The 13,060-nt window shown below is 40.8% G+C and overlaps 1 protein-coding gene across 1 annotated transcript; it reads right to left on the bottom strand.

Moving 5' to 3' along the window:
• Nucleotides 1-2,771: 2,771 nt before the first annotated feature.
• On the bottom strand, nucleotides 2,772-11,616 carry LOC134504157 (C-signal-like). Its single transcript, XM_063313216.1, has 6 exons — nucleotides 11,415-11,616; nucleotides 9,960-10,011; nucleotides 6,212-6,399; nucleotides 5,534-5,692; nucleotides 3,923-4,033; nucleotides 2,772-3,100 (listed from the first exon to the last, which is right to left on the bottom strand). Exons 1-6 carry the CDS (start codon nucleotides 11,559-11,561, stop codon nucleotides 2,981-2,983), a joined length of 777 nt encoding a protein of 258 aa, XP_063169286.1. The 5' UTR covers nucleotides 11,562-11,616; the 3' UTR covers nucleotides 2,772-2,980.
• Between the last annotated feature and the right edge of the window lie 1,444 nt (nucleotides 11,617-13,060).

The raw sequence follows: 13,060 nt of genomic DNA, 5'->3' as shown, positions 1-13,060 counted from the left end.
TAATCATGCTGAATAGTGACAGAGTAAGTTTCCCTATTTGGGAAGGAATCCCTTTATCAAACAAGTATAATTAACTGTTAAACTGGCTTAAAAATGACATGTTCAGAAAGGTTAAACCCACCAATTGCTCTAAGTCATGGCTAAGTTCAGAAGTCTTCCTGTGCAGAGATAGTATATATTTAGGGGTGTGTAATATATGATGAGAGAGCCAGTTTGGTGTAGTAGTTAAGGCATCAGGCTAGAAAATGGAAGGCTGTGAGTTCTAATCCCACCTTAGGCACAAAGCCAGCTGGGTGACCTTGGGCCAGTCACTTTCTCTCAACCCTGGGAAGGAGACAATGGCAAAGCACTTCTGAAAAAACCTTGCCAAGAAAACAGCAGGGACTTGTCTAGGTCATCTCCAAGAATCGGACATAATTGGACAGATACAGTATATAGTGTATATATACTGTATGTGTGAACACATGCAAGCCACATACAAACACTAAAAATTACCTCTATTTGACAAGGTTTTCCACACACTTTGGAAGATAAAGTTATCCAAGAAAAAGGCAAACTTTTTCTCATTCCCTTGGGCAGGAATTCTACTGGTGGAACCAACTCCCAAGAACTTGCCAGAATCATGGCAACATCATGTCTTCAGTCCTATTCTAGAAGATGGCCCTGGTAGAGACCACAAAGTTCTCAAACAGTACTGTCAGTTGATAGCCAGGCAGCCAACCCAAAGCAGCATTCTTCTTCTGCCTCTCGATAGTGCCTCAGAGAAGACCAGAAAATGTATGCCCAACTGCACACCCCTAAATCAAGGATGATTGAGGCTAGGTGCAAATTGAAACTAGATAGCTTTTAAAAAATTCTCTGCATCCAAATTGCCTGGCAACATTTTCTTCAGTATTGTAGGTTCCTGTAGGCCCACCCAGAGTGATTCTTGCTTCACCTCTTTTGAACTCTCCTTCTTCTTGAAGCTCAGAGGATGGAAAATCAACTCAATCCTGTCTATGCATTAAGAGCAGGTATAGACACATAGCCCTAAAACCAATTATGTCTTCATATTTGCCAGGGCACACCTGCTATTGTTAGTATTGTGTAAGCTTACACCAAGAATTTATGAAGGTGAAAGCTCAAAGGCCACTGATCTTGTTGCTGTTTACTATGTCTGATACTCTTCTTTATGAAAGAACAGAGGTTGCTCTGTGCAACTTCATAGAATCTGCATGAATGTAAATGAATAACAAAGACACATGTATGTGTAATTATCATTGTGGATGTGTATAAAGTATGAAAAGTTAAGTATTTGTTATCTAAATAGAGAGTCCCTCTGGTGGGAGGAGATGGGTGGTGACAAATTTGATAGATAGATAGATAGATAGATAGATAGATAGATAGATAGATAGATAGATATAGATAGATGTTCTCTTTTTGAGCATTCTCTGTCTGTGTGATGTTGTCTGATGTGCCTCCTTTCAGTAGCTAAACCAGGCAGATTATACTGGTGTAGGCTTTCAAATCCCCCAGAACTATTTCTCTTTTTCAAAATACTCAAAGGGCATAATGTCACTCTCAATCTGGGGGAGCAAAGAAGGCAACAAAAAGGAAAGTAAGGGCAACAAGAGAATCAGAGGCAAACAAGCAGCCAAGCTGTCTTCCATAACTCAGTTAGGAGCGTTGTGTTATGGAGATTGCTGGTGAAGAGGAGGGGGGCCCTCTCCAGGGAGAAAAGTGCATGTGCAGTACTGAATCTCTTTGGTTTCCAAGCTAACTGCCTTAGCTTTCTGGTGTTTTATAGTAGGATTTGCTAGTGCCTTTTCAGTTTGGCAGGATTTTGTCTTGTGTAGCAGAACAATAAACAGGAGAGCTTGATCTTCCAGTCTCTGCGTGGTTCTTCGCTCTAAATCCTGACACGTTGGTCCTTGAGAACGTCAAGAAGGGGAAACGTAACTTCTCATGAAGAGACTAAAGATGCAGTTGAGGTACGAACTTGATCAGCATGAGTGTAGCCCTGAACGAGGGAGTGATGCAATGTAGCTACGTCATCCTGATGGGACTCCATGATGCATGAACTTCAGACTCAGCAGTCTGGCCAACACATCTGGGAAAGGACAGTTGATTGAAGCTGGTTCACTTAGAGAAAATGGGATTCACAATGAAGATGAAGCAACGTATCCAGTGACCAAAAATGAGAGGCTTCCCCAGCTAGCTTCTTCCAGATACTCAGAGTGGGGAAAGGGTAGAGCAGCTTGCTTGTTTATTCAAGAAGAGAACTTTTTATTGTTTCCTTTCATTTATGTGATGAATTGAGAACATTTAGAGAAGAATCAGATGCATTGGAAGCCATAAGTTGCTCATAGGTTATAAATCTCGGTCTTTCACGGGGACCCCCAATGACTCCCTTGCCCAGTATCTCAAACTTTAAGGCCACCACTGGTTGCTTCCTTCCTTGGCCAATGATTCTTAATGACTTAACAAAAGAGAGATTTTTAATCATTTTTATTTTAAGTCATGCAATATAATCTTAACAAAAATAGAACAATACATTGGAAGTATAAAAAGTTCCAGGTGACCTTTTTGCAACAGAACCTGCAGTCCAAGTCAAGACCCACTTCCCCAGATGTGGAGTTGGAGAAAAGGAGGTCACCTACTTGGGCTAAAGTGTATGGTTTAGATTCTAGAGATCTGGAAAAAAAATTCTCTTCGGCTTGCAAGACAGTATAGAAAGAAACGATTGTGTTGCAGAATGTTGCCAGTGGCACCCAGACGTATCCTGAGTGCCACTGGCACCATTCTGCATCCAAACAGACCTGCAGCCTGAAAGAGCCTGGCTGAGCAAGATTTTATAGGTATCATATAGAGCAGCTGAAGCAAGTGAGAGTTGGAGCACATTGCAGCAGAACAGGATATATGTAGCACTGAAGATAGAAAGCTGCATTGCCTTTGATGAGAACGTTGTCCTGCAGTGCAGAGAAGCAGACCCTTGGTTGTCTTACCAGGGAACGAGATTCCCTTCCCAGTTGACAAACGTGCCATCATTTTTCTCAGAGAGACGGGCAAGTGTGTGCAGGATGGCTTGCAAACTCTGCTCTATTGTCAGTGGGGGTGTTCCCTGGAAAAAGAATAGGCAAGGGATGAAGGAAGTTCATAGTGAAAAAAGTCTAAAAACTAAGGTAACATCAACTAGGTTTTAGAAAGGAGAGTCCTGTTCATTAGCTTTTGAGAATGACCACCAGCATATTAACAGTTATGCTTACATGTCACCCTCATAACCCTAACCTTAACCAATCTTGACCCGATTGACCCAATTTAAGGGAAATGCCCACTGCATCATAAAGAACCACTTGGAGTTTACAGAATCCAAGAGGCTCAGTTTCACATGACTAGTTTTTGGTTCAGTGTGTTCCACAAACACAATCCTTAGGTTTCTACCCACTTCATGAGAGACATCCTATATATTCTTTGTACTTTTTACAATATAAAAAAATCAGTCCAATAGCAGCTAACATAAGAAAATAAATTCACAGATAGAGATGTAGAGAAGTTGTTGATCCAAGAATGTAACATTCTGGTGATCTCAGGAATGTTCAGATTCCTTCAGGTCCATACTGAACCTTCTCTGAGATTGGTCAATCTGGCTGTTTCTGGAAGTAAATCTTCCAAACTGGAAGTGTTTCATGGTATTTGGTACATATTTAGACAAAGCCTGGTTTAGGACCAGACTGTTCCAAGAAAAACTCAAACTACATCTGCTGGAATTGTTCAGAGAAATTACTTCTAGAAACTGCTGGACCATCTTTGGAATGGCATGATGCAGAAGATTCAGCATGGTCTGGAGTTCTTTGGAACATTCCATTCCTAATCTACCAAATTTTGTCTGACCTAATTTTTTGTCTGCTGTATAAAATTTGTTTTTGTTCTCCAATTCACTTACCATTTTACTTCCCATGTCAGTCTGCACCCATCCAGGATGCAATGCAATGCACAGGATCTCATCTTTGGCAAGATGCAAGGACTGGCATCGAGTGAGCATATTCAGAGCAGACTGTGAGGGAGACAGGGAAGGGGAAGATAAATAAAAGGTTCATCTGAGTGCTCTAAGATGCCAGCCCATTCAAAGGTGGCTTCTGTAGCTAAAAGGCTGCCTTGGGCAATATGTTACCCAAGGCCTGCAGAAGACCAGAACATTCATGGGTTGTATTGGTAAAAATGTCCTATCATTTCCTCCTGCTCTGTTCTTCCAGGTATGTCTCACTTCCTCCCCTCCCCTAATCCTATTGGTTGTGATTCAGTGTTGACAGAAAGAAAAAAAAATCTGTTCAAAATCTACTAAGTGCATGTTCTCTGCCCTTATTTGAAGGAGCATGTTCTGGTGGGAAAGCTCATGGCTACCCTAAAGGTCATATTTGATAGCACATCTGGAGGTACTCTCATGCCCAAATGCTTGCCTGTCTCTAATGGAGTCTGAAGAGGTATCGCAAATGACCAGACCATCTGCTCCTTGGCAGATGGAAGGAAGGAAGGAAGGAAGGAAGGAAGGAAGGAAGGAAGGAAGGAAGGAAGGAAGGAAATTAAATGTTCTTATTTTTGATTGAAGGCAGCATCTATTGATAGAAATTTTCAAATATTTTGCTTTTACCTTGACATCTTAGAAAATATTCAAAGTATCTACTAATCTCTGTCACTGGATTTGTTACCCAATTTTCACCGTTCTGAAGGAGGGAAACCATCATAAGCCATAATAATGATTTTTCTCTTTTTTATTTCCTGGTTTGGAGATGTGTTCATTTGGCCTGGGGGATGAATTATGATCCAGTGATATCCTTTAAGAAGCAAGGGACTGGGTATCACTTCTTTCTTGTTGGAAAAATTTCTAGCTGGTTTACATCCAGTCTTCTCTTCCACACATACACCAACTGTATTTTCTCTTTCACATGGACATAACAGGTTAAGTGACTGGGGAGTGGAAAGAAGATGGCATGGAAGTGCCCCATAAAGATGATTTGCTTACAATGTATTTAGTAAATGGCCTCTTAGATCCCTTCCAACTTCATGAATGATTGGCATCACAAAAGGAGTCTTCACTTTGGGTGCAGGTGAGGCCAGCATCTATTTCTGATGGGTTGAGGTTTATTAGCCCTCTCTGGGTGGTTATGATGTTGATGAGCAGAAATCCAGAGGCTAGATTTTGTGGACTTCAACTCCCAGACTGCTGGCTGGGGAATTCTGGGGGTTGAAGTCCAGACATCTGTGGACAAGCTGCCAAGGTTGAGAAACATTGCTGTAGGGTGAAACTCAATAGACACGGTATTGAATTTATAGCAACACTAATAAAAAAGCAAATCCTCCTGGTTTCAATGGCTTGTCCCAATCTTATTCAGCAGTAAGTCATCAACTCATTAATTCTGGGCAAAGAGGTTTCTGATGGAACAACATTGACCAGTTATGGTGGGAAGGTGGATATAAAATTCAGATTTGCTCTTCTCATACTTATGATAACAGCAAAACCAATCCTTCCATTCTTTGATCATGGGTTCATCTGTACCTTACTACAACGATAAGCAATCACGTGGCCCCGCTGCCATTCAAGGACATTTGTGATGGAGCCTGCTTCACTGGAAATGTTGATGATGGCTGCTTTGCTGCAGCTCATGCCTTTCTGGGAACTTTCTTGAGACGCTTTCCTCAGCAAGGGTAGGAACGCCTGGAGGATGAAAGGAAAAAATGAAGGGCGCCCTAACCTACTGAGAGGAGGTCTGGGACATCTCCCAATCAATATAAGTTCCCAGTGAAAAGGCCCCAAAGAGTTCCCAACTGCTTACCAGGAAATGTCAGAATTCTGCTGTAGTCTAGTCAGAAGGAACCCACTTACATCCCTGTTTAAATCAACACAATTTTCCCATCCTTTTTATATGCACAATTTATCATAGTCTGTGCAGCTACCAAGCAACATTTTTATTCATGTCTTGCTATCCCATTTTTAAAGAATTCAAGCTGCTCAGGATTCATTCTTACAACCACAAATCTGCGAGGTAGGTGCTTGGACTAAGAGGGAGGGAATGGACAAAAGTGTCTCAGGGAGTTCTCTGGGGAAAGTTCAGCACCAGCCTGGAGTTCTTTAGACCAAAAAAATCCTAACAAGCCAACATCTGTTCTGTGGAACTCTTGCATTCAAATAGCTATTCTTTCTACACAAAGAAGAAAGACCACAAACTATCCTTACCTGGGTAACAATCATGGGCCCAATCACATTGATTTTGTAGGTCTCGGACATGCTCTCTGGAGTTTCAGTCTCCAAGCTGGTCATATTTACAATCCCTGCATTATTAATCAGCAGGTTCAATCCAGCCCCTTTCAGGTATTCTGTAACTCTGGCTGCAGCAGCCTTAACACTGGATGGATCAGATGTGTCTACAGCAGAAAAAACAAAGGTATATTATTCCATATCTGGCTTTGCATACCACACCATTGTCCAACAAATTTACCAGTATTTTGTTGATATTGCTTCTCCTTCTCCTTCTCCTTCTCCTGGTCTACTGATGGTTTTGAAATATGCAGGGCTTCTTCATGAAGCCAATAAAGACAAGACAGTATCTGAGTTCATACCTTTTATTAAACTATGGATGGGATGAAGCATTGCATGAAGCCATGATTTACTTAAGCCATTTTTTTTTTTTTTGGAGGGGAGCAAACTTAACCTGATGAGATTCCTCTGACACAGAAAACAATAGTAGGGTTGATTGGGTTTCTGTCTGTGTGCCTGAATCTATTAATGTTTGTACAGCTTAGCATATCATGTAAACCCATCAAATTGTGGTTAGCCAATAAATCATTATTTTTTAAATTTTTAATCGTAAATTTTATTAAGTTTCAAGAAAAGAATAAACTACAAAAAATGAAAAACTACAAAGAAAGAAAAAAACTAAAAAAGTGCAGAAACACAAGAAAAAAATCTGTAGGGTTGATTGGGTTTCTGTTTTGTGTGCCTGAATCTATTAATGTCTGTACAGCTTAGCATATCATGCAAACCCATCAAATTGTGGTTAGCTAATAAATCGTTATTAAACAAGCATGCCTTATTGCGGTATGAGAACCAGACCAATTGCTAACCAAAGGCTGTAGAAAGTGACGAAATACCTGTGGAATGGTTTAAAAGTCTGCAGGATGATGCTATTAAAATCCTGTTCCCAGCCTGTAAATAGGCATGGAAAATGCAGCATGAGCAAGAGGACTGGAAAAGATTAATTTTTATTTCAGTGTGAAAAAGCCAGACCTAAAGGACGCTCAGCCTACCAAACCATGCATTTATCTCATGTGCTAGTAAAATAATCCTCAAGCTTCTACAGTCCGGACTTCAACAATATAGGACTGGAATTCCTGGTAGCGCAAGCCGATCAGAGACACCAGAAATCACACTGCTCATGTCCAACGATAACGGAAAAGGCAAGAAAATCCAAAAAGGGTATTTATTTGTGCTTTCTTGATTATCCTGTGACTTTGGACTATGGACCACAATATGCTATGCACAGACTTAAAAACATTACTTGACCAGACCACTGCATTCACCTGCTGAAGGTATCCGATCCCCCCATCACAAGATTCACAGAACCCCTTATCGGAGCATCTTCCATCATTTCCTTATCAATGGTGTAGACTCTCTGTCGCTGGGTGGGAGGGCGTGTGAAGTCGGAGTGTGATTTGTATTATTATGGCTACACATTTATGATGGCAGACATCAAGGCCAATTGGCTGAGATACACCAGAAAGACCACCTGGATGGGGAGGGGGTGACATACTTTTGTGGGAAAGGGAACCAGTTAAGGGAATGTGGTTTTAAATGTAAGTTTGAGCGGGCACTCTCCCTTCGCAGCTTTACCTTTGTGCAGGTCATTTCGCTTCATTAAAACCGTTAATGGATTCTGGCCTCCTGACTGTGATTGTGTGAAAGCTTGAATGAACTGGTGCTGACAAAAGGATTCGTATGCTGAACTGGACTGCTCTGAGGATATGTACTGTCTTAAATGCAAAACATATCATGGGAAATGCTGGACTAGAAGCAAGAGGAATTGGAATTAAAATTGCTGGAAGAGACATCAGCAATCTCAGATATGCTGCTGAGACTACTCTGATGTCTGGAAGTAAGGAAGACTTTGGGAATCCCCTCTCGAAGGTAATTCAAACCTGTTTCCTGCTCAGTATTAAGAAAACCCTAAGATTGTGTCAAGGGGCAATGCTAACTCAGTCCAGATAGGTGAAGAAGTCACTTTATCTTCCTGGGCACAAAAATCCACAGAGATGCTGACTGTAGCTATGACTATAAAGAGATGTCTGCTGCTCTGGGGAAGACTATGACAGACCTTGGCAAAATATTAACGTGGAAAGACATTACACTGACGACAACACTGTCTTTCCAGCAATCACGCAGGTGTGTTGGTGAGAATATTGTTGAGAGCACCTTGCCTGAACTCCAAGAAGTATATGTCTTTTAATACAAGATTAGTTTAAACCATGCTCACTGGATGTACAGGTAGTCCTCACTTAACAACCATTTGTTTAGTGACAATTCAGACATACAATGGAGCTGAAAAAACTGACTTACAACCAGTTCTCACGCTTATGACTGTTGCAGTGTCTCCGTTGTCATGTGATCGTGATTTGGGCGCTTGGCAACCGGTTTACATTTATGACTGTTGCAGCATTCCGTGGTCACATGATCGCCATTTTGACCTTCCTGGCTGGCTTCTGGCAAGCAAAATCAATTGGGAACTGCATGATTTGCTTAATGACTATGTGGTTCACTTAATGCCGGCAGTGAGTTGCTTAACAACTGGCCCAAAAAAGCTTGTAAAATCAGGTTAGATTTGCTTAATGACCGCTTTGCTTAGCAACTGAAATTCCAGTCTTAATTGTGGTCATTAAGCGAGGACTACCTATACTAATCAAGAAGCTAAAGCTTAAGCATGTAGGACACATAATGCAAAGGGAAGAGTCTTTGAGGAAAATCCCAAAGCTTGGAATAATCAAAAGGCAATGGAAAAGAGAGATCAACAGAAGACAAGGAAGCTAGATGCTATCACTGATGTCACAAGGAGGACCTGACATGAAATAGGTGATACCCTGTCCATTGGACAATAGAAATAATGAAAGCTGTGCTGTAAACTCAGAGTCAGAGTTTAATGTAAATGTATACATATATCTGTTGCAAAGAAAGTAAGGAGTCATTCTTTTTCTGTATTTCTTTTTCTTTCTTTTTCTGCATTTTTGACTTTGTTCCGTTTTTTCCCACACTGTTCTTTTTTACATTCTGCCTTAATTATTACTTCTTGTTAGCTTTTACCTTTTTATCTTGAAAATAGAATAAAGTTGAATAATAATAATAGTAATAGTAATAGTAATAGTAATAAAAAGAAATAGGTGATACGCCAATGATGTTCAGCCAGTTAGGTGAGTCAATGTGACTGAATGACTGAAAAACAAGAGTTCTGAGCACATTGCATTAGTAACCAAGAGCTGCATACAATATCCTCTCTAAGCCAAACGCTGATTGGTACAGCCAGACAGATCCTCATTCTCATTAGTTATGCAAACTACCAAACTCACATGGAAACTTTGGGTAGGGATGGCTCCCAATAACACTCCAAGCTTTGCTGCCAACTTGTAACTTTGAGACAGGCAGTGAGAGAGAAGTCACAAGAAATCATCAGACTTACTGCTTGGATATTAACCTTCCAATGCATCTGCCTAGCAGAATGTTCCTTTGTTTGGTAGCAGATCCAACTGTTTCTGGAATCCATTTTTGCAATTCTGTCAAAACTGCCTTAATTGTCAATTATAGTGCAAGGCAATGTTTGCCTGCTCCAACATGCATGCATGGAATTAACGCCTCGCTGGCACAATCTACTATGGTGCTGAATTTCAGCTCTTTTCCCTCCCAGCAAAAGAAGAACCAAAGGGCTTTTCAGGACACATACCCAGTGAGAGGATCACAATTTGTGGGTGTTCAGCAGCCAAATTCTTCAGGTCCTGAAAGAAAGGAAATCCACAAACTTAGTGCCTTCCCCCTTACAGCTAACCATGGCAAAATATGTTTCCACTACATCTTTTTTCGTGTCTTACTACATCTTTTCCATGTGCAAAATCTGGAGGAAGTCACTGGGCACAGAGGAAATTACTGGAAGCAGCGGCATTAGAGTCAGGAAAGGAGTGGGCAATTAGAGAGCAAATTTCATACCAGAACAGTTTTCTATCCCCTTTAGGGATTTTATCTTGTAATACTGAAGATGCTTATGCAACCCAATGATACCATGAGCTATACCGTTTGAGGATACACTCCAAAAAGAGGACTGTGCTAAAGAATACTGAGACTAGCAAACAATTTAGCTGAAGAAAATATCATGAGGAATGCTAGACCAGGCTAGAAGAAATAGAAAATACTGGGAGAAACATCAGTAATTTCATGCTTTGCCTGCTGGAAGCAAGGAAGACTTAAGGAATAAAGCTGGTCTAATGCTCAGAACATTTAAAGGCTTTTTTTTTTTACTTTTATTCTTGTGACTGATTTTTCTCTCCACGGGGAGTCCTAGCACAGTTGTGAAAAACTTTGATTAATCAAATCTGGAATATTTCTCCATTGGACACAGACCTGTCTTAAAACACCTCTTACCCAGATGTATGGAAAGTATTATTCTAAAGTCAATAAACATTGATGATGCCTTGGATAAGGATCAACAGTGTTTCTCCTCTACCTTTTTAAATATATATTTCAACCAGAGTAGCCTTTCTAATCCTGTGACAAAGTGATTACTTAACTTGGATTCTTCATATCTCGGGGTTTTAAAATAGGTAACCTTTGTATGGTTGTGTGGCGCAGAGTGGTAGGAGGCAGTATTGCAACGGAAAACTCTCCCAATGACCCAAGTTCGATCCCAGTGGAAGCTGGATTCTCGGGTGGCCGGCTCAGCTCAACTCAGCCTTCCATCCTTCTGAGGTTGGTGAAATGAGCGCCCAGCTTGCTGGGCAAGTGGACGACTGGGGAAGGCAATGGCAAACCACCCCACTCTATAGTCTGCCAAGAAAACGTCATGAGAGCGACGTCCCCCCAGAGGGTCAGACATGACTCGGTGCTTGCACAGGGGACCTTTCACCTTTCACCTTTCAACCTTTGTAATGATCTTCCAGTTAACTGATTGGAGAAATTAGCCTCAACACTATTCATCTCTCCCTAATTCTGCAAAGAAAAGCATCATGAAAATATTTCAAATATAACTAATTTTCATTTAATAATCTTTTCTTTTCTTTTGTTTCAATCTCCATCATGCCTCACCCAGTCATGCCTCCATCATGACCACCTAGGACACACGCTAACTGCCATTCGGGAAAACGTCCTTGTTCTCCCCACAGAGGGCTGAAGGAACCCCAGGCCTTACCTGGGCACGGGGTCCAGCTGGGTCCCGGCAAGTGGCAAAGATCCATTGTGGGGGGTTGCTCTTCCCCACCAGCTGCCTGACCAGCTCCAAGCCAAGTCCCCGGTTGGACCCGGTCACCAGAATGCTGCGTGGATTCAGTCGTTCCATCTCTCTTGACAGCCAAGACTAACTAACACACTGCTTTGTGCACTTTCTTAAATCTTGTTACAACTCAGTCCTTCCACCCACGTTATGTAAGTTGGTTGGCTCCTGCACCAGAAAGCAAATAATACTCTGAAGAGAGTAAGAAAGGAGGGATTTGGCAAAGACCCAAAAGATTTTGTCAGATCTTGCTGCAGGGATTTTTTTTCCCCTAAGCAGCTGTTTCTCTTTTTCTATTTTCAGGCTAAATCCTTTTTTATTTAAAGAATGTCTCCCCTGTTTTTTGCCATGAAGAAAAGCTTTCAAACCAATTAACAAGTCCATCAAACCAGTTCTACCCTGAAAATCTGAAATTTCAATGCTTTATGGATTAAAGTAATACTTACCCTCAGATACAGATGGGTAGGTTGGAAGGTATGTATGAAAAGCCTCTTTTTTTGCCATGAAAGGCTTGTGAAATGGACTTCTACTTCAGTGAAGGAAGACATATCCTGCCTTCCTACCAAAAAGAGGGGGTGCCTGGTCAAGTGAGAAAAGATCCAATAGAGCTATTTCCTAATATTACCCTTCCCCTCAAATCTTGTATCGATCAGTTGCAGTAGAAAGGAGCTCAGGAATTGAGACCAAACAACTAACTCCCAGCTCAGCTAACTCCATGGAGTGTCCCAATTTCTCATCTCTCTTCTCTTTCTCCAGGACTCTGACGGAATAGCTGGAACCAGATGAGGATTGATAAAGGGTAGGACTTCTATGGACCATTGACACTCAAATTTGATTTGACCCTTAGCAGAAGAATTGGTACCAAAGCTTGGCAGCAGAAAACCAAGCGTATCTGGCTTGCTTGTGATTTCAGCAGCAAATAAGTCTCAGCCAATAAACTAATCAACAAATCTGAATTTAAACCCTTGTGCAAAGTTTGAAAATTGTATTTCATATTCTGTACTCTTCATGTATTAAATTTCCATTGTTGTTCCATTGGAGAAGGATGATTAAGATACAAAAAGGACATAGTAGAAAGAAAGCACTGAAAAAAAAGTTCTCATTACCCAACATTAAATTTAGTTATTGGTTTATATGAAATATTTATGTGCCACTTGTCATTTCTAAGCAGGATATAAAATTTAAATGTATTGGATTACAATAAAATACAAGATAATAAAACAGACTATACAACAGGAATCAAAATTAATTTGGCTGCTCTATCTGGGGCTCTTAAATGTAACCTTTATTATGAGTGAATTTAGCAGGTGGCCAAATTAGTTCCAAGGAGCAATAACGCTGTAACTTGTATCAAAATCCTAACTTGTTTTTTTACTAGAATGTCAACTTTGATACACCCTCACTGAATTGAACAAAATTCCCTTATTTGCTAACCACACCCTTTGGCAGAGAAAGTTATCCAGGAATGCCACTATTATTTACTTGTATGATATTTCTTTCTATGGTATTTCTATGGTATTATTTTCTTTCTATGGTATTTCAGACAAGCTTTTTCTCATCCCTTA

This window comes from Candoia aspera, chromosome 11 (genome assembly GCF_035149785.1).
Source record: "Candoia aspera isolate rCanAsp1 chromosome 11, rCanAsp1.hap2, whole genome shotgun sequence".
In the NCBI taxonomy this organism is placed as follows: Eukaryota; Metazoa; Chordata; class Lepidosauria; order Squamata; family Boidae; genus Candoia; species Candoia aspera.
The sequence above is the reverse complement of the archived record's forward strand: the minus strand, read 5'-3'. Positions and strand labels throughout refer to the sequence as shown.

Bases quoted from the DNA above. Each gene is read 5' to 3' on its own strand.
- LOC134504157 (XM_063313216.1), bottom strand. From the start codon at position 11,561: ATGGAACGACTGAATCCACGCAGCATTCTGGTGACCGGGTCCAACCGG. The intron at 6,400-9,959 runs GTATGTGTCCTG...TTTCTGCTGTAG, and splicing joins AATTGTGATCCTCTCACTGG to ACACATCTGATCCATCCAGT. The intron at 4,034-5,533 runs GTACAGATGAAC...TCTCCCTCACAG, and splicing joins TTGCTTATCGTTGTAGTAAG to TCTGCTCTGAATATGCTCAC.